This window comes from Erythrolamprus reginae, chromosome 4 (assembly GCF_031021105.1).
Source record: "Erythrolamprus reginae isolate rEryReg1 chromosome 4, rEryReg1.hap1, whole genome shotgun sequence".
In the NCBI taxonomy this organism is placed as follows: domain Eukaryota; kingdom Metazoa; phylum Chordata; class Lepidosauria; order Squamata; family Dipsadidae; genus Erythrolamprus; species Erythrolamprus reginae.
In genome coordinates, this window is record NC_091953.1 from 85,001,671 (window position 1) to 85,028,533 (window position 26,863).

A 26,863-nucleotide genomic window follows, 5' to 3' on the forward strand; every position below is an offset into this window, starting at 1 on the left:
CAGCTATTAAGAAGTTCCTTTGACCTTTTTGTGAGTGGATGCTTTAAAACAGTTTATGGCTCCTGAAAACTGCTTGGATTCCAACTCGCAGTTTTCTTGGCAAGATTTTCAGAACTGGTTTGCCACTGCCTTCTTACTAGCTCAGAAAGTATGTCTGGCTCAAGATCATTTAGCTGGCTTTGTGCTCAAGATAGAACTATAACTCACAGGCTTTCTCTATTGACAAAATCTTATATTTATAAAATTTCAACTATATACATATAAATGCATGTGATAACCACATTAATATATTTGACTATTATTCAAAATATATAAAAGTATAATTTCTAATATTTTTAATCCCCCAGTGTCACAATTTGTCACAAACTAATATCAAGGAGCTAATAATTCATTGCTCTGGGTGTCTTCTTTTGAATCAGTTTTGGATTCCTGGCGATTGCCTGGACTAGTCCCTTAATTTTTTGGGCAAGATTTTTTTTCCCCATTTCATTTCTAGGGCTGAGAGAAGTGATTAGCTCAAGTCACTTAATTGGCTTCATGTCAGGGTAAAATACTTCCAGTTTGGGTGGGCCAGTTGTCAAATGTTGCTAGAACTATCATCATATTTAAGTGAAGATACTTGAAATGCATGTTATTATACCACAAGCATGCTTTTTATCAACTGCAGTGGCTGTTATTACAACAAAAATCAGATCAGGAGCCATCCCCATGACAAATCCAATATGAACTGGATGTAGCATGACCCACCCTGAAACAAAGACTAAACTTTCAAAGCAGAATGGATACAAATCGATGATTTTTTTAAAAAAAAGGAAATCATTTTTAAAAAACTTTTTATCAAATTTATTTTAATAAAATGCTTTTGGAGTAAAAATCTATCTAAAGATAGTTTTATATTTAAAATACATTAATAATTTGGTTTATTCAGCATGAAATGAAGCTTAGTTATGCAGTATGAGGCCGTACATTCTGTAATATTTACAGTTTTTGTAAACTCCAAGCTTTGCAAGCTGAGATAACATGCACTGCATTGATGCATTCACACAATTTCAACAGTAACCATGAGATAAATCATAAAACAAAGTTCAGGAATAGTTCTTTATCCCATTGTTTTGCAAATCTATATACACTACAAACTGTATGATTGTTTGAAGAGAAATGCAAGTGTACCACCAGGCTCTAAGTGTGAAGAGGAAGGGCAAGCAGTAAAATTGAAAGTGAAACCTTCTAAACAGCTTATAAATAAAATATTAAAGAGCACCTGTCATTTCAGATCCATTATGGCAGTGCCTATTAGCAGGCATCCACTCACCTGCTTACCACATCCCTCACCTTGTTGCGTTTTTGCCGCATCACCAGTCATCCCATTAAAGTGAATGGGACTGTCAGTGAGTCAACAGTAGGTCAGAGGAGTAACCGCTGAGGGATAGACATGACAATTGCTCTTTTAAAATTATAATTTAAATTGAGTTGATTTAAATCAAGTCGTTTTACTACTGATTTAAATCAAACCCAGCTTGTTTCAAAGTCTATTAAAATCGTGATATTAGTAATGTAAGCTTTATTATAAAAGCTTAAAGTACATATGCAATGCCTTTGAATAATGTTCATTATTAGCACTCAAATTTATCATGCCCAAAACTTCATTGAGTTTGTTAAAAGACAACCAATAAACTGCAAATACTTTTACATCATTTTTCTTTTTTACATAATCTGTTATATTAACAAAGAACTCACTTTTTTCAAGATGCAAAAACAATTTTGGCATTGAAGCAGGAGTCTCAATATTCCGCCTCTTTGGCTGTGGAGAAGCGCTGCTTTCTGACAGCCTATCACAGTTGGACGTGTGACGCGTAGAACGCCTTAGAGACTGCAAGATTTCAGGTTCAGTTTTTCTGCGTTTAGGTGTTACAGGTTCTCCTGTTGCAGGCTGACTATCTGTGGATTGTGGGGTTGATGGATTCAAAAGAGGTGGACTTGGGGAAAGCTCTTCTTGATTTCTGATCAAATAAAAAATATGGTGAACTAGGATGTTGAGTAGTTATTGTTGGCCAGTATACAAGGCAAATAAAGAACATTTTAAATAGTAACAATGTAATTTTATTATTATTGAAATGTCTTTTTTCAGCTTACTGGCTGCTAGTAAATATTAGTTTTATGATTGCAGATTTTTTAAAATGCCATTAAAACCATTCTATTTCTTGAAAGGAATGCAAAAAACCAAACCCACCTGTTAGAATTTGCTACACTCTCTTTTATTGGCAGAAAAAATTTGGAGGATGTCACCTTCTTAAACTGTGCTTGCTCATACGGATACAGTAGAATAAGAGGAAGTGTGAAGTCAAAGGTTATTCTTAGACCATCCACCATTTCTTTACATAACTCAACACTAGAAAAATAAGATTACAAAATAAATAGGTACTTTATATAGCAAACTTTATGTTAATATTTGATTTATTTTGAAGAACATAGTCATAACAATCAGTATTACTTATCAAATTTGTATGCTGCCCTTCTTGCCTAAGGTGACTATTATAGTGTCTAATACTGTTTTTGGTATTACTATCACTATTAGATCAACAAGCCAAATATAATGCCTCGACAATTACAATGGAGTGACAACTTATTTTTATGTGTTTTTTTCCCTACATTAAATAATTGAAAGTTTTTCCCAACAATACTATATGTGTTAGTTAACCTGATTTTTTATGACCTGATTTTTTTCCATATATCCCTCCAAAGCCTGATTTTGCACAGATTAATGAAATGAGTTTTAAAATATTTAATAATTTTAGATAAAATATTACTAATGTAATAAAAGTTAAAGAAAAAAAAATAGCTTAGATTAAAAGAAAAGAAAAAATGCAGTGATTTTGACAGAATTAAAAATTTTGGAAATCAATGAAAGAGATGGAACTCAAATGTGATGGAATGATTTGGGCTAGAACTGACAAGAAGGAATAATCAGTTGCTTAGCAACCTTTTGAAGTTGTGATGGAGCGCCCCTATAAGGTACTTATGACCCAGTTCTGAAGTTGTGATGGTTGACCACCACCCAAGGTCATTTGATCACATTTTGAGTGCTCAGCAACTACCTGCATTTATAGCTGTTTGCAGCATCTTATAGTCATGCGAATGCAATTTATGACATTTGTCAAAAATTGTCCTTTACATCCTGGTTTTGGCAAAAAAAACCCACCACCCCATAGAGAATAATGGGTTTACTTAATAATTGCATATTTGCTTAATGATCATAGATTTGCTTAATGAACATTACAAAGAGAGTTGTAAAATTGGGTCAGTCATGTGGATGACTCACTTTATGACAGATATAATCATAATTAAGGACTACCTCTAAAGAAGAGTACAGTACTTGAAAGATCTGTATATGAATGATAGTGATATGTTAAAGAATGGAACATAAGAAATGTGCATTATGACAATAAAATGTTGATGAAAAGAAAGTTGAGAATTAGGCAAATAGTGTAGCTGGAGAAAAGTTAAAATATTAATATACGGTAGTTGCCTTATTAAATGACTATAAAACCTATTTTGAAGAACAGCATTATTATTCCTTTATGCAAAGTGAAGTGAATGCAAAACTATAGGAAATAAGTTTTTTAAGTTTGCTAATACCTAATTAGTTGAAAATGAAGTTAAGCTTAATTTTTAAACACTTAGACATAAAATTAAATAGTGCTTGCTTTGCTTACTTTTTTTCTGGTGGGATATAATGAAGATTCAAGTTGGTATGTGAAGTAATCTGATGGTGTCGGGATCTCTCATTGGCTGAAAAAGCTGCATTAATGGCAAAATGCTTTACATATGATTCCAAAATGGTTATTATATTTGTCTGACTTGGCAGTTTCACAAGCTAAATTAAAAGAAAATAAATTAATTAATTTACACATTCTCTGTTCATATTTTCAAATAAACATAGTCTTATACAGACAAAATATGAAGTTTCTTTCTTGTTGCTATAATATGATTGATAAGTAAACTAATTAATTAATTAATTAAAATAAATTAGAAATTACTTTAATGTATTTAATAAGATAAATCTATTTTCCTTGACAACATCCAATAATTTTAATGTACCAATGCTACTCCTATGCCACCTCAAGGTAGCTGTGGAATAGAAAAAGCAATCAAAATGGAGAATCCTGAAGATTTGAATTTACAGTTAATCTATTTCCTTTGAAGTCAGTAAAACAAATTGCTATTAAATTGCATTGTAGAACACTTTTTCACTAGTTTCCATATTTCTTTGCATAGTTGTACATTTATATACTGTCATCTGGTATCAAATCCTACTGAACTTAATCAGTCTTGTATCTGACAAATTATGCATATGATTGCACTGTCAAATAATGTTAATTTTTTGCATACAGGTGTTTAATATTATTATATCCAATTATTTTAATTTGAATAAAATGTTTCATACCCGCTTTCGTCTGTTAATATAGTAACAATCCTCTTCAAGTTTCTTTTTCAAGATTTCAGGAATTTCAATGTTTATTGCTCTTTCTTCCATATCTCTTTTAGCATGAGTCTCTTGCTCTTCTTTCTGTAGCAATACAATCAACATTTTAAAATTAAATTTACTTATGCTGTATTAAATATAATAGACTATTAGCAACATTGAAACAGTATAATGAAGTATGTATCAAAGCCTGATAAATTCTGAAAGCACAAGTAAGGACCTGTTGTGGAACAAGGCAAAAAGAAACATCCAAAATAGTTTTATTTAAGATATAAATCCAATTCTGATCTATATCTTGGTATTTTGGAGTGATGTATATCTCTATAATTTTAGAAAATCTACTTTCTTTTCAGTCTCTTTCCTAATTATCCTTAGCATGGAATTTGTCTTTTGTACAGCTATGAGTCAACGTACTTACTGATCTCCTTATTAGAACTCCCAATCACATTTTCCTGGTTCATTTACAGATAATAGCAATTCATTAAAGGACAAGTCCTCTAATCTCCTAAATGCCCCATCACTGCTAAACTTCCTGAAATGCCTCTGACAAGAAATTTTATCAAAGTGTTGTTAAAAGTTATGCAATGATAACCCCTTTCTAGGTTCTTACTAATAAATAGTTTTTAAAAAATCATCCAGAAGGTTGGTAAACCATTACAATATCGAAGTTTTTGTGACAGCCATTAACTGAATCACTGTAGTTGTTAAGAACACCACATAGTTAAGCAAATCATACGATTGGTTGTAAGTTCAAATCCAGCTTTTGCAATAGGCATTTTTGCTGTGACTGTAGGTTGTCATGTGACCACAGAATATTGCGAGCCAGTAACGTTGAAGACTGTTCATAACTTTGAGTCTACCATAACTTTGAACAATCACTAATCAATTGTTTCTTAAGTCAAGACTAACCTGTAGTTCTGACCAATTTAAAAACTTAATATCACATTTTAACCCAAATGTTATCATGTCTCTATATTAACCTTTATTTTAACAATACAGTATTTGTTAATCTGAACCTGAAAATGTGAAAATGTTTTACAAAATCATATGATTTATTGAGAGTTGTTTTATAATACAAAGGTACTTTTTAACAACTTCCTTTTTTCCCACCAGCATCTGCAAAACTTAATTATCCACTCTAAAATTAATATTCTCATTCTTTATACAGTACTTAAATTGTTTTGACAAAATTTACGGTATATAAACATACCATTTCTAGCTTTTCATCAATGTCACTTTCTTCACTCTTTAGCTCCTCTTCTGTTTCTTCATCACTATCATCATCAGAACTACTTATTGCTGTTTAAAAAAGAAATGAATTACCTTTCACATTTAATAATTTGTCATGTTACATTGCTAAATTTCAAAATCAATATAGCATATTAACTAGAGTTCTAGCTGAATTATAAAATTTAAACAAAGTACAAAAATGTTTAGGCTCTTCCATGATGTAGAATGTTACGGAGTCCGAATTGGTTTCATGGGAGTATTATATTGGTCACCACTTTACTGTGATCTTGAAGCATTTTTTAATGACTGAAGTGTTAGATAGGTAGGGCAAATTACTTACATCTTGTAAAGTTATTTGAGATTCTTTTGAGCTGGTGGAAGAGACAGAGGAAGCAGATGGGCCCTTTTAGAGCTTTAACTCTGCTTCCTGCAAGCTGGATCAATAATTGTGTAGATGGACAATATGTGGTTAACTTGGAAGAAGGTAAACATTTAAGAAAGGGATAATGCCACCAGTCTTGAAAAAAGTGATTACATAATCATTTCTAAACAAATCATTTCTTGATCCAACCATGCAATAGCTTGGTCAATCTCCAGTTTTTCTTTCTTTCTTTCTTTCTTTCTTTCTTTCTTTCTTTCTTTCTTTCTATCTATCTACCTATCTACCTATCTATCTATCTATCTATCTATCTATCTATCTATCTATCTATCTATCTATCTGATTTTTATGCCGCCCTTCTCCTTAGACTCAGGGCGGCTTACAACATGTTAGCAATAGCACTTTTTAACAGAGCCAGCATGTTGCCCCCACAATCCGGGTCCTCATTTTACCCACCTCGGAAGGATGGAAGGCTGAGTCAACCTTGAGGCAGCGATGAGATTTGAACTGCTGACCTACAGATCTACAGTCAGCGTCAGTGGCCTGCAGTAGAGCACTCTACCTGCTGCGCCACCCCGGCTCAATATAGTTTCTGACTTGACATGGAAGGGAAACAACACTGTACATCCTTGTGACTAACCATTGTATAATGGTTTGTATATGGAGGGAGGGAACGGCATTCCTCCTAGTTTCATTGGCATTTGATACTATCTATCATGCTATCCTACCAGAAAGTCTACAGCATTTAAGCACTACAAACACTGTTTTCTATTGGTTCTACTCCTTCTTTAGCAGGTAGCTTCAGTTACTGTACATAGAGAAGGTAGTTGTTCCAATATAAAATAACACAATTTTTATTTCTTTTCATATTATTTAACATTTACAGGAAGTTACTACAGAAGAAATCTGTTAGTTTGGGACTAGATATCACAAATATGCCATCCCAGAATATTATGGAAATCGTGACCTGGTATCTGGAAAGTCCTAGGCAAGACAGAATTCTGTCTGTTATTAAGAAATCTAGCTTTATTTTGGCTTTGATTTGAGCTCCTGCTGAGTATAATGATCCACACCTTAAAAAGCAGGTAATTTGGGATTCTTTGGATTACAGCTCCAACCAAAGCAACAGATGGAAGACATAGATGAGGCTTTTTTTTACATGTGTTTTTTTTACATGTGGTTTGATGATTGTTAGCTCCTTAGGCTATATTGTACAGGATGGGCAACCATATAACTTTTATGAATAAATAAATACCTTAAAACTAGCTGTTCTACTGACCATTTGTGAGCTATCTTTTAAATGGTTACTAATTGCTTGTTTTGTTACATGTGTCCCCTTGTTTCTGTAGCAAACTTAATTGGTAGTAGTATATATAAATATATGAAGAATAAAAAATAATAAACCTAGATTATCCATATAGCAAATTATTTACATCTTGTAAAGTTATCTGAGATTCTTTTGAGCTGGTGGAAGAGACAGAGGAAGCAGATGGGCCCTTTTAGAGCATTAACTCTGTTATGTTGACAAATGCCTACATTTTGCTTTCATTCTTTTCCTGAAATAGATTTACTTTCAAAACCTGAACTTGGAAGCCTTGTGAAACTGCATCAAGTTCTGGTCACCACACAATGTCTCTTTTGGAGACATTGAAACTCTGGAGAAGGTGCAGAAAAAAACAACCAAAATGATTAGGGGACTTGAAACCAAAACTTACGAAAAGAAATTGCGGGAACTGGGCATGGATAGCCTAGAGAAAAGGAGGGCCAGAGGGGACATGATAGCTATATATAGGTATATGAGGGGTTGCCACAGAGAGGAGTGGGCCACTCTTTTCTCCAGAGCACCAGAGGGCTGGACAAGGAACAACGGCTGGAAGCTGAACAAGGAGAGATTCAACCTAGAAGTAAGGAAGAACTTCCTGACGGTCAGAGCGATCAACCAGTGGAACAACCTGCCTGCGGAGGTTGTGAACTCCCCAACTCTGGACACTTTCAAGAGGAGATTGGACTGCCATTTGGCTGGGGTGCTTTAGGATTCCTGCTCAGGCAGGGGGTTGGACTTGATGACCTGCATGGTCCCTTTCAGCTCTAACAATAAATAAATAAATAAATAAAACTTCTTTAAAGAACGTTTGGTTGAATGATATATAAAACCTCATAATGTATATTTAATATACACTATGGAATTTTACATATTATTATATTAGTATTATAATACAATAATATATAATTGTATTTTTAATGTATTGGTTAAATTAAATTATCCAAGTAGATATTAAAAAGGCAAAACAATCCACAGGTCTGTATCTGTTTATATTTACAATTTATATTGTACAATATACAGTATGTTACAATTTAAGCTACAACTACCTTAATCAACATTTCTTTTAAGTTGCAACGCCTGTGGAACAGAACGTAAGCATTTTTCCTGCTTATTAACTATAGTAATATTTAATTATTATGTAACATTTCTAATTAGATAGCACAAGCATCCTCTATAAGCCAACTTACAATTTTCACTAGTCTTTTCATTGTCTTCAGTAGGAAGGAGCTTCAGTACAGAATCAACACCTGGCAATCTGCAACGCCCCTTCTTTCCTTTTCTTCTCCTAAAGATTGAAGATAGACTACCATTTAGCTACCATTATTTTTTTACCTACTTTAAAGTAGTAAAAATAAAAATTACCACTAAGAAAAGGGGGCATACTTGTGTCTTTCCCTGAACATAAAAATATAATTTTCCAATATACAAGGGTCAATTTATACACAATACAAATTAAAGTAATGTATCTTCTTTTCGCCTCTCCATAGGTTACCACTGATCAGAGCCTAGTTTACTTTTGTCTAATAATCATGTTAGCTAAGCCAAAATAAAACCATTATTTTAAGAATTAATAAAAATAAATCAGAAGAATAAATCAACAAGTAATTCCTTCTAAAATAAAAACAGGGGAAAAGGAAAACCTGTCTTGTTTTTCTACTTGCTACTAATAAGCATTTTCCCCATTTTATAGAACTCCTAACCAGAAATATGTGGCCTTATAAGGGCCTCAAATATTTTATGAGAAAACAGGAACAATCATCTGCACATATAGAATAGCTACAGCAGATATCCAGAATTAAAGCTACTGTAGCTGATGCTCAAATTAAGTCATCTGAAAATGACTTAATCTATTTTTTTAAAAGTGTTAACCATATTTGATCCTTACATGCGAGCCACAGCTTTTCTTGCCAATTTGCGCTGTAATCTGCGATTTTCATCAGTGTCACGAAGTACATGATCTTCAGCTGCCCATCTGTCCCAACTAAGAGGTTTCAAAAAAATAAAATAAAATAAAATATTTTATTATAGAGGATATTTACCAACCTGATTGACTTTATCAGATAAACAGCAAATGAATTTGAACGTTACCGTGCATCCCAACTAATCTTATGAGCAGATAAGGTACATTAATTCCATTAATACAGGTAGTCCTCGACTGTTATCATTTAAACATTGATGTTACTAAAAAAATGGCATAACCCATCAGGAGATTTTGTAAAGTTAAAATAAAATTATCAGAATTGCCTTATTCCAATTGTGTAAGACCATCTAGGGGGATGTTGAGATGGAAATTTGATGAATCAAGATTTCAAATGACTTAAACTTAAAGACAGAAATATGCTGGCAACCAGGATACTATGCAGATTACTACCAAGGAGTTATGATTTAGCAGCACTTTGTACCAGCAGAAGCTTCCAAATCATTTTTAAAGCCAATCAGAACATATTTGAATCCAAGCTTTATCTAGAGTAGTACGGATTACATCTGAATTAATTATCTCCTACTTGGGAATATGTGATTTTTTAAATTTAAATATATGCTCACCTTCTATTCCAACCATTAAAATGGATCAGATATTCTGGGACCTTTCTTCCTTTGTCATCTTTGCCAATAAGAATATCAACAATCTGAAATCAAACATATGTTTGATATAAAACTTATAATAAACAGTTTTATAGGGATGCACTCAAATTTTTAAAATCCTTTTTTACAATTCAATATACAATTCAATTTATAACATAGGAGTCTAAGCAAAGTAATTAAGAACATATCCTACCACTTCATTTTAAAAGATTATATTCCAGAGATTAAATTCAGGATTTGAATGCAATAACATCTTTCCATTACAAAAAAATTAAACTGTCTGGAATAAACTAACACAATTTGGAACAAATATAAAATAAATAACTATTGAGTTTTGGTATTTACTTCCTTTAGAAGTCAGAAAGGGATTGAAGTGGGCAAAGATGTGATAACATCACACAGCCTGCCACAGCAATATTTCCATAATGATATCACAACATGTTATTTGGGTTTTATTATGATGTGTGTCATATTCTATAAAATGGATCCAAGAATATTATCAACAGGCAATTATCTGTGAATATAAATTGTCAAAGTTATTTTTCAGTTATGTTTGTTCCAAATATGAATTGCTACTTGTCCCTCTCCCAAAAAATAGAAATATCATTTGGCTTTAAAAACTGTTTATTTTGAAAACTGTTATGTACGATTGACACATCTATAGTATTGACTAAGAGTATATAAACTAAATCCTGTTGTGAAATCCATATTATCTCTGATTCATTTCATTCCCAAGCAAGTCAGATGACAATAATCCAGGAAGGGAGGGGTTCCCAGGACTCAGGAACAGCCCACTACTATGCCATGGCCTATTCAGAAATGGGCTGCTCGAGCAGCGGGTCGTGTCAACGCATGTGCAACTCAACTCATATGAGCAGCAGGCTGGTGTGCCTGCACAGATGCAGGCAGCTCATCAAGTCAAGCTGTGCGCACATGTTTTCCATCTCCTCACCCCAGTTGGGCTACCAAATCACAAAGGTTGGGGACTGCTGCAGTAAGTGAAGCATCACTCATCATCAAGCTTAGCCTTTATGATTAAGTAAAAATCAACTGCTTCCCCTTAGAATATTCTGCATGTTTCACTTATTTATTATCCTACCTTTATTAATTTAAAACTTGCAGGCTATATTTGGCCCATATGAAGTGGTTCCTGGAATTTAGGCACCTTACTTTGAAACAAATTCTATCCAGAATATAGAGGTGGAGGTCTTCTAGTTCAAACCCCCCACACTTTTAAACAGTAAAGCCTGTATCATTTCAGACAAATGTTTATCCAATCTTTTCTTAAAAATCTGCAGTGATGGAGGACCCACAACTTATGAAAGGAAACTGTTCCACGGATTAATAATTCTGTCAGGAAATTTCCCCTAAGTTCTAGGTTGGTTCTTTCTTTGATGAATTTCCATTCATTGCTTCTTGTCCTGCCTTTAGGTGCTTTGGAGGATAGATTGAAGACCCCTCTTTTCATGGCAGCCCCTCAAATACTGAAACCCTACTATTATGTCACCTTTAGTCCTTCTTTTCCTTAAACTAGACAGATCCAATTCTTGCAAGCATGTTTTAGCTTCCAGTTCCAGAATTATCTTTGTTGTTCTTGTCTGAACCATTTCTAGAGTCTCAGTGTCTTATATCGGGGTGACCAAAATATATATCACGGTGAAAAATCCAAATTCAATTGCACACCTTAATTTAGAATACAGCAGCATTTCTGCACATGGAAGCAAACTCTATTACAATGCTCAAATCTAACAAATAACTATCAGCAGTCAAGTGAACATCTCAATTTTACAAATACACACACACACACACACACACACACACACACACAATCAACGCAGACTGTGGAAACTTCACACTGGACTTCAAGCATCTTGCGGTGTGTGCCTCTCCATTCTTGCGCCATACTCTGGGTCCTTGGTTTCCAAATGAGATGCAAAAGTTTCCAGTCTGTGTTGATTTGTGGAGCCATGTCATCTGCTGGTGTTGGTTCACTGTTCATTAAGTCCAGGGTCAACACAGCCATCTATCAAATTTTGCAGCACTTCATGCTTCCTTCCACAGACAGGCTTTATGGGGATGCTGACTTCATTTTGCAGCAGGACTTGGCACTTACCCACACTGCCAAAAGCACCAAAACCTGGTTCAATGACCATGGGATTACTGTGCTTGGATGGCCACCAAAATCACCTGACCTGAATTCCATAGAGAATCTATGGGGCATTGCCAAGAGAAAGATGAGAGACCGAACAATGCAGAAGAGCTGAAGGCTGCTATTGAAGCATCCCTGTCTTCCATAATGCCTCAGCAGTGCCACAAGCTGATAGCTTCCATGCCACGCCGCATTGATGCAGTAACTGCTGCAAAAGGGGCCCAAATCAAGTACAGTGGTCCCCCGATTATCGCGAGGGTTCCGTTCCAGGACCCCTCGCGATGATCGGTTTTTCGCGAAGTAGCGGTGCGGAAGTAAAAACACCATCTGCGCATGCGCAGATGGTGTTTTTACTTCCGCCGCAGCAGCGAGGAGCCGAAGATTGGGATTTCCCCGCCGCCCACACAAACTCCTCGCTGCTGCCGCGCCCGCCGCTTGTCCGCCCACCGCTTGTCCGCCGCCTGCCTGCCCGCGCGCCCGCCCTTCGCCCGCCCACGCCGTTCGCTCGCGCCGCTTCCCAGCTGAGTCCTGAAGCGAACTTCCGTGTTTGGCTTCAGGACTCAGCTGGGAAGCGGCGCTCGCCCTCCCGCCAGCAAGAGGGTGAAGACCCAGGGAAGCCGCCCAGCAGCTGATCTGCCCGGCGCCATCTACGCATGCGTGGCCATAGAAAAAAGGGTGCGCATGCGCAGATGGTTTTTTTACTTCCGGGTTGAAAAATCGCGATATAGCGTTTCGCAATGTTCGGGATCGCGAAACTCGGGGGACCACTGTACTGAGTACAAATGCATGCTTATACTTTTTAGAGCTTCGATATTATTCTATAGACAATACTTGTTTTATTGATCACATGTAATATTCTAATTTTCTGAGATTATGGATTTGGAGCTTTCATGAGCTATGCCCATAATCATCACAATTATGACAAATCACGGCTTGAACTATCTTGCCTTGCATGAAATGAGTGTCTCTCATATATTATGTTTCACTTTTTAAGTTGCATTACTGAAATAAATGAACTTTTGCACAATATTCTAATTTTTCGAGTTTCACTTGTATTGTAAAAGGTTTTTCTGCTTTCCAAGAGACTAAGAGTAGAATGGAATGTGGAATATGGTTTACACCTGCTGTCAAATCTATGCTATATCATTGCCACCACAAAAGACACTTATTTTACCCTTGCATTTCATCCCCCAAATCTTATGGAATGATACACATTCATAGGCGATCTGTTAGGTGAACCATGGCGAAGTGTTTAGTCAAGTGCAAACCACAAATACTCTGAAATGAAATTTAATTTCCTTTTTAAAAAAGCTTGCATACCAGTAACCAATTAGGAAAAATCAAATTGGTAGGGAATAGATTTTAAGCCAGGTAACAGAAATTTTAAAAAACGATCGCCAATTAAGCAGAAGAAAATCTGGCATTCAATGTCTGAAAGCAGTTTTAATATACACTATTGAGCAAACAGGCATGAAATGCCAGTGGCATTAACAGTGTGCATTGTATCTGGACTGTATTACTGTATAGACAAGATACCTTTTTACCAAGTGTTTGCCTCTGATAAGGAACCGAAGAACCTGTTTATCTTACACTCACCAGAAAATAAAAGAATAATTAAACTGTTACCTACACACACCGTTTGCCTATTGTACCCAACCATTTACTAGTGTTATCCATGAGGATAACACCAGTTTTAAATGCACATCCTAAAGGGATTGGCGACCCTTTCACAACAAGACGATTAGGCGTGGAGAGAGAAAGGAGAAGCTTTCTTGCTTTCTTTCCTTGGGGGCCATCTCTTCCCTTCCTGGCACTGTGCATTTTTCGCGCAGCGCCCGTTTCACAGAGAGGCCACCGCAATCTTAATAATTTTAAATCCTACTTTTAAAAAAAAAAATAAGGAGAAACGGAAATGGAAGAGAGCCGCTTCCTCTTTCCGAGCTCCTGTCAGAAGCCTCGTAAGCTGCAACAACGACACAAACAACGCCCGGAAGCCGCCAGAGAGAAGGAGGCGGCTTCCGTTAGGAGGAGGCTGTTGGCGCGCGGGAAAAAAAGAAGGGCCGCGCGCGCCGAGCGGAGAAATCCCACCTTGGCATCATAAAGCACCTTCGCCTTGGTCGGGTCCGGCTCGAAGCAAAGAACTCTCTCGCCTTTGTGGAATTTAAATTTCATTCCCCGCGAGGTCATTTGCTCATCATGGCGAAAGGCAAAGCTAGCCACGCCCCCCAGGGGAATGGGGAGAGGGAGGCGCAGCGCGGGCCGCCCAGCTCCGGCTAATGCTCCGCAAGGAAGGCGCCCTCGGGGATGAGGCCCGCGTCAGCCGAGGGAAAAGGGCCGGTTTTAGTCTTCGCGTGCGGCGTTGAGCGCTGGGGGAATGCCTTCGTCCGGAGAATCGGTCGTCCCAGAGCGCTTACCTGGGACTGTGGGAAGGCCGCCTCTTTCCTTCGGAAGCGTGCGTGACACTACGGCTTTACTCTAAAGCCAATTTTGAAGCTGGGTACGAAGTAGAGATCCCACCGCCCTTGAAATAAAGGAAAAGAGCCAGCATCGTCTCCGTTTGAGTTTCTCGGCTGAATCACAGAAAAACAGTTGGAACGGGCCTTGGAGGTCTTTCATTCTGGTGCTTTGGAGAATAAGTTGATACCCACCCCTTTTCCTTGTGGCAGCCCTCAAATATTGGAATACAGTGGTGCCTCTACTTAAGAACTTAATTAGTTCCCTGGCCAGGTTCTTAAGTAGAAGCAATTTTCCCATAGAAATCAATGTAAAAGCAAATAATATGTGTAAACACATTACGAAAGAAAGAAAAGCTCGGAATTTGGGTGGGAGGGGGAGGAGGAAGAAGAGGAGGAGGACAGTCACTGCTGAAGGGAGAAGGTGAGGGGAATAAAAAAAATTCAAAACTTTAAGGCTTAAAAAAAAGGGGGGGACTCAGGAGGTGAGGAGGAGCATGCACCTAAAATACACTGCCTCCCATATACTGGCTGCTACTGCTGCCTCTTCCTTCCCATGCTGAAGGGCTCCCCTTTCCTCTTGCTTGCTTTGTAGCTGGTGCCTTTCCTTTGCTGTGGTGACTCCTTGGCTGCCCAGAACGAAGGGAGCATTTCTTTTCTCTGGGGGCTGGCAGAGGTTTATTCCCTGTCCAAGTGCTCAGAAAGGGAAATGCTTTGCTCTGCACTGCCAGAGGCTCCTCTGGCAGCCCAGATGGCTGGGATTAAAGAGGGAATGGCAGGAAACTGGCTGGACCTTTGTGCCGCTCTGAAATTTCCTGGGAAATTTTTTCCAGGCTCGGTTCTTAAGTAGAAAATGGTTCTTAAGTAGAAACAAAAAAATCTTGAACACCTGGTTCTTATCTAGACCAGTGTTTCCCAACCTTTTTTGAGCCGTGGCACATTATTCGTATTTTCAAAATCCTGGGGAACACTGAAAGGGGGGGGGCGGGCTAAAGAAAAGTTTGGACAAAAAAACCCTCTCTCTTCTTCCCTTTCGCTCTATTTCTCCCTCTTTCTCTCTTTTCCTTCCCTTCATTCTCTCTCTCCATCCCTCTTTCTTTCTTCCTCTCTTTTTTGCTCTCTTTCTCTCTCCCTCCTTCCCTTCCTCTATGTCTTTCTCTCTCCCTTGCTCTCTCTCTGTCTCTCTTGCTATCTCTTTCTTGCTTTTTTCTCTCTTGCTCTCTCTCTTTCACTGTCTTGCTATATGTCTCTTTCTTTCTCTTTGCCTCTCTTGCTATCTCTCTCTCTCTCTGTCTCTCTTGCTATGTCTCTCTTTCTCTCTCTCTCTGTGCCTCTCTTGCTAAGTCTCTCTGTCTCTCTTGCTATGTCTCTCTTTCTTTTTCTCTCTCTCTGCCTCTCTTGCTATGTCTCTCTTTCTCTCTCTCTTTCTCTATCTCTCTTTCTCTGCCTCTCTTGCTGTCTCTCTTTCTTGCTCTGTCTCTCTTTCTCTGCCTCTCTTGCTATGTCTCTCTTTCTCTCTCTCTCTGCCTCTTATATGTCTCTCTTTCTCTCTCTCTCTCAGCTGACTGCAAGCGGGAGCCCTGACGGCGGCAGCTGGACGTGGTGCTGGACACCGTATATGCCAGGCACGCAGCGCCAGCATGTACGACGTCCAGCAGAACGTCCAACCGCCACCGTCAGGGCTCCCACTTGCAGTCAGCTGAGAGAGAGCGAGAGAGCGATCCCTCTCACCGCCGCCATCTCCCCCGACTGCCTGCAGCCGCTGCGGCCACCCCCCCCCCCCGCTCCCATCGGACACTTGCCGTCGACGAAAGAGGAGCTCCAGCTGGGCGGGGCGCTGCCGGTACTTCCGTCCTGGGGCTCCCGCTCGCAGCTGTCCCCCGCCTCCTGCTCGATGCCGCGGTTTTCGGCGCTCTCCTGCTGGGCCCCAAAGAAAGAAGGCGGGAAAAAGGTGCGAAGAATGGAGCTCTCCTTCCTGCCTTCCTTCTTTGGGGCCCAGCAGGAGAGCGCCGAAAACCGCGGCATCGAGCAGGAGACAGCTGCGAGCGGGAGCCCCAGGACGGAAGTACCGGCAGCGCCCCGCCCAGCTGAAGCTTGGCGGCACACCTGGCCATGTCTCACGGCACACCAGTGTGCCGCGGAACACCGGTTGGGAAACGCTGATCTAGACATAACCAATTCCTCCTAGTGCTCTTTGTAGTTTTTAGTCCCCAGTCCCTTAATTATCTTTGTTGCTCTTTCCAGAGTCTCAGGGTCTGAAACTTCTTAAGAATACATATTGGGACAAATCCAAGAATTGACTTTGACCTGTCATACTGAACCGAGGTGGTGCAACAGGTAGAGTGCAGTACTGCAGGCCACTAAAGCTGACTAGATCTGCAGGTCAGAGGTTTGAATCTAATTGTTGAGAATACCTTGAATCACAAGAACAAATAATTCAATAAGTCTAACTACTCAATGCAAGCATTAATAAAAGCTTAAATACTTTGGAAACATAATGCGAAGGCACAAATCAATCAAAAAATGAAACATTAAAAATTATTTGGAAAAATTGAAGGCAATTGAAAAATAAGGCAGAAGAGAAGACTACAGTATGTACTGATGGCACAGGAATTTATACATGAGTTTATAAGGACTTATAGCAGTAATTGCTAACAGACATTCTGGCTAAATAATGTATTTTGGGTTATAAATATTTGGAAGCAACTGAATGACTGAAGAAGAAAGGGGACTATGACTTGGGCCATCCTGGGGATTTACAAGTAACAGGATTCTCAGTTTTTAAAAAGTCACTTTATCCTTGTATAGGCAGTTAAAAATATTAAAACATAGATTATACAGGTAGTCCTTAACTTGCAATAGTTCATTTAGTGACTGAAGTTATAGAATTGAAAAAATTGATAAGTCCATTTTTCATACTTATGATCATTTCAGCATCCCATGGACACATTTATCCTTGTATAGGCAGTTAAAAATATTAAAACATAGATTATACAGGTAGTCCTTAACTTGCAATAGTTCATTTAGTGACTGAAGTTATAGAATTGAAAAAATTGATAAGTCCATTTTTCATACTTATGATCATTTCAGCATCCCATGGACACATTTATAGGACTCGGGGCGGCTTACAACATATAAAAGGAAACAATGAAATACAGTAGCTAAATCCAATTAATTAAAATAGTGTTAAAACAGTTGCAGTGTCCCACAGTCGTGATCCTCTTTGGCAATCTTCTGACCAGCAAAGTCAATAGGGAAACCAGATTTACTTAACCACTGATTAATTTAACAACTGAAGTGATTCAGTTAACAAATGTGACAATAAAAATTGTAAAATGGGGCAAAACTCGCTTAACAAATTTCTCACAATAACATAGGTTTTGGGATCAATTGTGATAAGTTGAGGAGTACTTGTAGTGGAAATCAATCATCATTCAGTCTGAGGAAGGAGAAGATTATAAAGAAAAAGCTTAACTTTTGCCTTTGGAGGTGGGATGGGTTATTGTTTTTTATATTTAGTGTTTAAAAAAATGTTATTTTTTTAAAAAAATATATAAATCTAGAGTTGCTGTGAATGAGTAAGTGAAAAGGAAAGGAAAACAAGTATGAGGAAGGCTTTTGGTTGTTTTGGTCAAACTTGTTAGCAAGGCCCAAAAAATTGAACATCCTCAGCATACTGTATTTTTCTGAGTATAAGACGCATCTTTTTAGCCCCCCGCCCAAGAAGGTGAAAAGTTTGATGCGTCTTCTACACCGAATGTAGCCCAGCCACCCCGCCTTTTGGCCTCTGCCTCCCAGCAATTTATCTCCTTGCAGCAAACAGCGCAGAGCCTGTTAAACCAAGCAACTCATCAGTTTCCTGACCCTCAGCTGGTTTGAGACTGAGCCATGTGCTAAGCTGAAAATGAAACTAGCTGTGAGAAAACAAATTGCTAGAACAGACACATATTTTTATTTTCTGCTGAACTGGATGCAAGGAGTTAAGTCAATAACTATAAATGTGTGTAGAATGTTCACATTGGACTTATTTTTTAAAGACTGCTTATATTGTTCAAGACACCTTAGCAAAATGAAGAAACTTTTTAAAATAAATGCTTGATTTGAAGAGGCCCAGTGCTATTGTATCTTTTAAATAACAGAATAATGTATACTTCCAGAAAGCCAATTTTACCAGCTCTGTACAAGTACAGTGGTACCTCAAGATACGAACCCCTCGTCTTACGAACAACTCGTGATACGAACCCGGGGTTCAGAAAATTTTTGCCTCTTCTTACGAAAATTTTTCGAGTTACGAACCGGCGTTTGGAGACTGCTGGGAAGCCGCGTGGCTGTTTTAAAAGGTAACAGCCGGGCGGCGGGGCTTCCCAGAAGCCTCCCGAACGCCGGTTCGTAACTTGAACAAAGTTCGTAAGAAGAGGCAAAATTTTGCTGAACCCCGGGTTCGGTTCGGGAGGTTGCTGGGAAGCCCCCCAGCCCGGCTGCGACCTTTTAAAACACCCGCGCCGCTTCCCAGCTGTCTCCTGAAGCCGAACGCTAAAGCCGAACTTCCGCGTTCGGCTTTGGGAGACAGCTGCGAAGCGGTGCGGGTGTTTTAAAAGGTCGCAGCCGGCCTCGGGGGCTTGCCAGCACCCCCCCGAACCCAGGTTCGGGGGGGTGCTGGCAAGCCCCCAGGCCGGCTGTCACCTTTTAAAACAGCCGCGCGGCTTCCCAGCAGTCGCCGAAAGCCGTTTTTTTGTGGGGGGGTTTTTGGTTGCACGGATTAATTGACTTTACATTGTTTCCTATGGGAAACAATGTTTCGTCTTACGAACCTTTCGTCTTACGAACCTCCTTGCACCAATTAAGTTCGTATCATGAGGTATTACTGTATACAGTGGAACCCCGACATAAGAGCTGCTCTACTTAAGAGCAACTCGAGATAAGAGCTGGGAGGGGAGAGATATTTTTGTTCTACTTACAAGCCCAAATTCGAGATACAAGTGCCAAGGAGCTGTCTCCTGAAGCCAAACGCTAACTTCCGCGTTCGGCTTCAGGAGACAGCTGCGAAGCGGCGCGCGTGTTTTAAAAGGTTGCAGCCGGCCTGGGGGGCTCGGGGAGGTGCTTGCAGCTTTCTTTCTTGCTCTTTTTCTTTCTCTCTTTTACCTTCCCTTCCTCTATTTCTTCTTTTCTTTCTCCTTCCCACCTTCTTCCCTCCCTCCCTCCTTTCACTCATTCCTCTCTTACTCTCCCCTTTCATAAGTTTCCTTGCTTCCTTCCTCTGTTCCTGTCCCTTCCCCCTTTCTTTCTTTCTTTCTTTCTTTCTTTCCTTCTTTCTTTCTTGCTCTTTTTCTTTCTCTCTTTTACCTTCCCTTCCTCTATTTCTTCTTTTCTTTCTCCTTCCCACCTTCTTCCCTCCCTCCCTCCCTTCACTCATTCCTCTCTTACTCTCCCCTTTCATAAGTTTCCTTGCTTCCTTCCTCTGTTCCTGTCCCTTCCCTCTTTCCTTCCTTCCTTCCCACCCTCCGTCCATTCATTCACCCATTCCTCTCTTGATCGCTTAAAGCCGGTCCCTGGTGCAAAAAGGGTTGGGGACCTCTGTCCTACAGGATTGGGTGGCAGAGAAGTTGAACATATGTAAATTTAAAAGTTTAAGAAAGTTTAGAAGTTAAGTGAAAGAAACTTCATTATTCATTTATATGTACATGTACATTTCTTCATTAAAAACATGTCTTTCTGCATAATTTAGACTAACTTTGTGAGTTTTTTGAGGGCTGGAACCAATTAAAATTATTTACATTAATTCCTATGGGGAAAAGTCGTTCGAGATAAGAGCTGCTCGACTGAAGAGCCCAGGTCCGGAACGAATTAAACTCGTATCTCGAGGTACCACTGTAATCTGAAATGTAACAGTGTCCTGTTTATTATTAAGATAAAGCAGCTGAATTAAATCCTGACTTAGACATGTTTGGAGTAGATCAATTAAAATAATTGGGAGGAGTTAAATGTGATTACATTTAAGAAAACTTTCTGGCATGAATAGAATAGAATAGAATAGAATAGAATTTTATTGGCCAAGTGTGATTGGACACACAAGGAATTTGTCTTGGTGCATATGCTCTCAACGTACATAAAATAAAATATACATTTGTCAAGAATCATGTGATTCAATACTTAATGATTGTCATAGGGGTCAAATAAGCAATGAAGAAGCAATATTAATAAAAATCTTAGGATATACGCAACAAGTTACAGTCATACAGTCAACAGGGGAGGAAATGGGTGATAGGAATGATGAGAAAAACTAGTAGAATAGAAGTGCAGATTTAGTAGAAAGTCTGACAGAGTTGAGGGAATTATTTGTTTAGTAGAGTGATGGCGTTCGGGAAAAAACTGTTCTTGTGTCTAGTTGTCTTGGTGTGCAGTGCTCTGTAGCGACGTTTTGAGAGTAGGAGTTGAAACAATTTGTGTCCAGGATGTGAGGGGTCAGTAAATATTTTACCCGCCCTCTTTTTGACTCGTGCAGTATACAGGTCCTCAATGGAAGGCAGATTGGCAGCAATTGTTTTTTCTGCAATTCTGATTATCCTCTGAAGTCTTGTGTCGGTCCTGTTGGGTTGCAGCACCAAACCAGACAGTTATAGAGGTGCAGATGACAGACTCAATGATTCCTCTGTAGAACTGAATCAGCAGCTCCTTGGGCAGTTTGAGCTTCCTGAGCTGGCGCAGAAAGAACATTCTTTGTTGTGCTTTTTTGATGATGTTTTTGATATTAGGTGACCATTTTAGGTCTTGAGATATGATAGAACCTAGAAATTTGAAGGTCTCTACTGTTGATACTGTGTTGTCTAGTATTGTGAGAGGTGGAAGGGTGGAAGGGTTTCTCTTAAAGTCTACCACCATTTCTATGGTTTTGAGTGTGTTCAGTTCTAGATTGTTCTGGTCACACCACAAGGATAGTTGTTCAACTTCCCGTCTGTAAGCGGATTCATCGTTGTCTCGAATGAGTCCGATCACTGTTGTATCATCTGCAAACTTCAGTAGTTTAACAGATGGATCATATGAGATGCGGTCATTAGTGTATAGAGAGAAGAGAAGTGGTGAGAGTACACAGCCTTGGGGGGCACCTGTGCTAATTGTACATATATCTGATGTGATTTTTCCTAGCTTCACCTGCTGCTTCCTGTCTGTTAGGAAGCTTGTGATCCACTTACAAGTGTGTTCAGGTACCGCTAGCTGATTTAGTTTGGTTAAGAGAATGTCCGGTACGATGGTATTGAATGCTGAACTGAAGTCCACAAAGAGGACCCTGGCGTAGGTCATTGGAGATTCAAGATGTTGAAGGATGTAGTGTAGAGCCATATTAACAGCATCATCTGTTGATCTATTTGCTCGGTATGCAAATTGCAAGGGGTCTAACAGTGGATCCGTGATGGCTTTCAAATGGAACATCACTAGCCTTTCAAAGGTTTTCATAACTACAGATGTTAGAGCAACTGGTCTGTAGTCATTCAGTTCCTTGATGGAGGGATTCTTCGGCACTGGGATGATAGTCAAGCGTTGGAAGCAGGAAGGAACATAGCACAACTCTAGTGATTTGTTGAAGATTTGGGTGAAGATGGGGGCCAATTAGTCAGCACAGACTTTTAAGCAAGAAGGAGTTATCTTGTCTGGGCCTGGTGCTTTTCCAGGCTTCTGTCTGAGAAATAGATCTTTCACTTCCTTTTCTGTGATCACTAGGGGTTGTAAACGCAATGGGATGGGTTCAGTTGTAGAAGATTTAGCTGTTGTTGGTGTGTCTGGAATGGAGGTTGTGCACATAAGTGGTTGAGGTTTCTTTTCAAACCTGCAGTAGAACACATTCAGGTCATCTGCCAATTGCTGATCTCCTTCAGCTTGGGAAGGTGGTTTGCTGTAACAGGTGATGTTTTTGAGAGTTTTCCACATGTTTGCTGGTTCATTTGTTGAGAATTGATTCTTTAGCTTTTCAGAGTAGTTCTTTTTTGCTGCTCTGATCTCCCTTGTTATACTGCCATAATGTACATTTCTCCAATTCTTTGCTATTTCTGTGGGTCAGGCACACATGCACAGAAATACACAGCAAACAGTACATATCATCTATGCTATTTGACAAATTGCTGGGAGGCAGAGGCTTTTTTCCTTGTTTTCATTCCCCAAAACTCAGGTGTGTCTTATACTCCGAAAAATACAATAATTATATATTTCTTCCAGCTTACTCTGTAACAGTTGTATGGCTGTTAGAAGTTATTGAAACAGATTATTAATTATTTTAATAATTGTGATTTGAATTTTTATTGTATCAATTTTAGTATGTTTTATTGACTTTTAAAAAATAAGTCATGTCTAACATTTGTATTAAGGGGCAGTATAAATTCAATAATATTTTTTTACAAATTTTAAAACATATCACCACTATATCAGTTTTCAGAGTTGCTACCACATTGTAAAGAAATCTGAAATTTTGAAGGATTAATTTTACAATCAGATTTATTTTATTTTATTAATTATTGCAGTTGGTTTTGTCTATTGATTGCTATAAAATTGAAATCCAATCAAATAGTATATAGATAAACAATCCTCATAGTTTGGGGAGTTGGGAAAAAAAACCACCAGTGGCAAAAATACTTCAATATTATCAAGAAAATACAGATTTCTTCACATAATCATTACGGGTTGAGCTTAAGCCCAAAATAATGACATTCAATTTTTAAATCGCCCACTAGGTGGCCTAAAAGCTTAACTTCTATTCAAGAATTACAATGGAAAATATTTATTTCACAAAACTGTAGGTCAGACTAACCAAATGGATTACTGGAGCAATGAAACTGTTGAAAATGAATAACAGCTGTCTCTTGTTTTTCCAAAGAAAAAAAATCTCAAGTTCTCAGGAGCAATATACAGTAATACCTCATGATACGAACTTAATTGGTGCAAGGAGGAGGTTCGTAAGACGAAAGGTTCGTAAGACGAAACATTGTTTCCCATAGGAAACAATGTAAAGTCAATTAACCCATGCAACCAAAAAAAACCCCGCAAAAAAAACGGCTTTCGGCGACTGCTGGGAAGCCACGCGGCTGTTTTAAAAGGTGACAGCCGGCCTGGGGGGCTTCCCAGCACCCCCCCCGAACCCGGGTTCGGGGTTCGGGGGGGTGCTGGCAAGCCCCCCAGGCCGACTGCGACCTTTTAAAACAGCCGCGCCGCTTCCCAGCTGTCTCCGAACGCCGAACGCGGAAGTTCGGCTTTGGCGTTCAGCTTCAGGAGACAGCTGGGAAGCGGCGCGGCTGTTTTAAAAGGTCGTAGCCAGCCTGGGGGGCTTCCCAGCACCCCCCTGAACCCCGAACCCGAGTTCGGGGGGGTGCTGGGAAGCCCCCCAGGCCGGTTGCGACCTTTTAAAACAGCCGCGCTGCTTCCCAGCTGTCTCCTGAAGCCGAACGCCAAAGCCGAACTTCCGCGTTCGGCTTCGGGAGACAGCTGGGAAGCCGCGCGGCTGTTTTAAAAGGTGACAGCCGGGCTGGGGGGCTTCCCAGCAACCTCCCGAAACGAACCCGGGGTTCAGAAAAATTTTGCCTCTTCTTACGAACTTTATTCGAGTTACGAACCGGCGTTCGGGAGGCTTCTGGGAAGCCCCGCCGCCTGGCTGTCACCTTTTAAAACAGCCGCGCGGCTTCCCAGCAGTCTCCGAACACCGGTTTGTAACTCGAAAAAAGTTCGTTAGAAGAGGCAAAATTTTTCTGAACCCCAGGTTCGTATCACGAGTTGTTCGTAAGACGAGGGGTTCGTATCTTGAGGTACCACTGTAGTTGTTTTCCTGTGAATATTTTTTTGATCTTGTGAGAGCAAGATTATTGTTTTAGTGGCTACACTATTTGAAATAATCTTAGTAAATTTTTAAAAGAAGCATTTATAAATATTGATGGACAGGTTTAGAATTATATCTATCTTCCCCCAAAAGTGCTTTTCAAAAAGCAACTGGATTTTCTTTCTTTTTTTCTTGAAGGCATTTTGCTTCTTATCCAAGAAGCTTCTTCTATTCTGACTGATTGTAAGAATTTATATTCTTCTCATAATCTGGTTATTAGCATTCTGAAGGTCAATCATTAAATCACTTATAGCCATTGAGGCTACTTGGGGGATTTATAATATCAATCTTTTCTAATAAAAAAAGGACCATTGCAAATTCTTAAGCATTTGATGATCTTTTTAAAAAAAAATAAATTTTATTATTTTTAAAATATTTACAAATATACAAAACATAAAAGTTGATCAAAACAGAAAACAATTAAGTCTTAGCATGGTATAACAATTTGTGAACATAGAAATTTATAGAGAGAAAAAAGAAGAGTGAGAAAGAAGGGAATAGAAAAAGAAGGGGAGAGGGTAAAGAGAACAAAGGAAATAGAGAAAATAGAGAAAGTAAAGGGTTTGGCGAATATCCGGGGGAGCTGTATTGAAAACGGGAACCAGTTCCTAATTTATTAGCTCATTCCCTAGTATCAGGTTAGTCGTCTAGGTATTTAAGTACTAGCGTTGAGTTAATCTAAATATAGAGATTATAAAATTTAGTAGTAAGTATTCTGTCAATATATATCTAAAGTCTCTTATCACTATAGCCAAAAATATAAGAAAACTATATATCGGATTTGTATCTGGTCGAGTTTGTAACCATCATTTCAATTATGTAACGTGGTGTTCCCTTTTTTTCTCTAACCAACTGTAGAAAGGATCCCAACAATTATTAAATGAGGACGTTGTTTCATTCCTAACTAGTATAGTTAATTTTGTCATCTCTGCACAGTATTTAATTTTTTTAATTATTGCGTCTTTCGGAGGTATATCCTCGTTTTTCCATCACTGTGCAAAGGTTAGTCTGGCTGCTGTAACTAAATGGACAATTAAATTTATTTGGGTTTTAGGCAGATTTTGTCTAAGAATGCCTAAAAGGAAACATTCGGGTTTTTTTTCAATTTTCAAATTTAATATTTCATCGATCCAGAGTCCAATTATATTCCAGTACTTCTGTGCTTTTATGCATTGCCACCATAGGTGGAAATAAGTGCCTATCTCTTGGTGACACTTCCAACAGTATGGTGAAAGTTTATTGTTTAGTTTTGTTAGTTTTATCGGAGTGATGTGCCACCTGTAGAACATTTTAACTAAGTTCTCTTTATAAGACGTGGCTATGATTAGTTTGAAATTTCTGCTCCAGAATAATTGCCATTCATCTTCTTTGATCTCTTTTTTAAGGTCCAGATTCCACTGTTTTACGTTAATTTTTGTATTAATATTATCCAATTCGTTAAAATTTAAGTAGGAATAAAATTTCTTGATTAATTGTTCCTGGGGTCCTGTGCATAATTTGTCTAATGGAGCATTTTTAACTATTCCAGGTTTGCTTTTATACTTATTAAATTTAGTTTGTATCTGTAGGTATTCCCACCATTCCGTTTTTTGACCGAGATTTTCTAATTCTGTCCTAGATCTGATTTCACCATTGGGATTTGTTATGTCCTTGTACCTTATTATATTGTTTTTTTTAATGAAAATTGGGATGCACATATGCTTCTAATGGAGCGTACCATAATGGGATTCCTTTATAAAGTTTTATCTTAATTTTTTTCCAAGTATAGATGGTTGGTAAAATATTTGTGGGTCTGGGGCTTTTCATCCCATAAATAATAGTGCCATCCTAAATGGAGGTCGTGACCTTCTAGATTAAGTAGTCTGGTATTAGATAGGATCATCCATTCTCTCATCCATGATAGGGATGCGGCAATATAATGATCTTTCCAGATTGGAAGTGCCAAGCCTCCTTCTTCTTTCCTGTCCTGTAGGTATTTTAAGCAAATTCTTGGACGTTTGTTCTGCCAAATGAAATGACTGGTAATTTTATTCAATTTTGTAAAGAATTCTTGTTTCAATTGGATTGGAATTGTTTGGAATTGGAATAGTATTTTAGGCAAGATGTTAAGTTTTATGGCCGCTATTCTACCTAGTAAAGAGAGTTGTAGTTTCTTCCATTTTGTCAGATCGGATTGTATTTTGTCTATTAGTTTATTATAATTATTTTCTTTTAGGCTGGACACTTTATTCGTCAAATTAATGCCAAGGTATTTGATTTTTTTTACTATCTGGATGTCTAGTTTGGCCTTTAAAATGGCTTTCTGTGGTTCTCTCATGTTTTTGGTTAAAATTTGGGTTTTGGTTTTGTTTATTTTAAGTCCTGCTACCGTGCCGTATTCTTCTAGAATGGCGAGTAATTTAGGTC

At 38.5% G+C, this 26,863-nt stretch overlaps 1 protein-coding gene across 2 annotated transcripts in view; it reads right to left on the bottom strand.

Annotated features, from left to right (window-relative positions):
• Window positions 1-14,611, bottom strand: part of MSL3 (MSL complex subunit 3) — a 28,781-nt gene extending 14,170 nt beyond the window's left edge. The window contains exons 1-9 of one of the 2 annotated variants that reach the window (XM_070750829.1): window positions 14,237-14,611; window positions 9,961-10,043; window positions 9,302-9,397; window positions 8,604-8,701; window positions 5,694-5,782; window positions 4,445-4,567; window positions 3,714-3,874; window positions 2,231-2,389; window positions 1,738-2,000 (exon numbers count right to left, since the gene is read on the bottom strand). In XM_070750829.1, coding sequence (XP_070606930.1) covers window positions 1,738-2,000; window positions 2,231-2,389; window positions 3,714-3,874; window positions 4,445-4,567; window positions 5,694-5,782; window positions 8,604-8,701; window positions 9,302-9,397; window positions 9,961-10,043; window positions 14,237-14,335 — 1,171 coding nt within the window. In that variant the 5' untranslated portion in view covers window positions 14,336-14,611. Of the gene's footprint in view, window positions 1-1,737; window positions 2,001-2,230; window positions 2,390-3,713; window positions 3,875-4,444; window positions 4,568-5,693; window positions 5,783-8,603; window positions 8,702-9,301; window positions 9,398-9,960; window positions 10,044-13,684; window positions 13,764-14,236 lie in introns of those variants that run through there. The other variant, XM_070750830.1, reaches the window with a different exon arrangement.
• Between the last annotated feature and the right edge of the window lie 12,252 nt (window positions 14,612-26,863).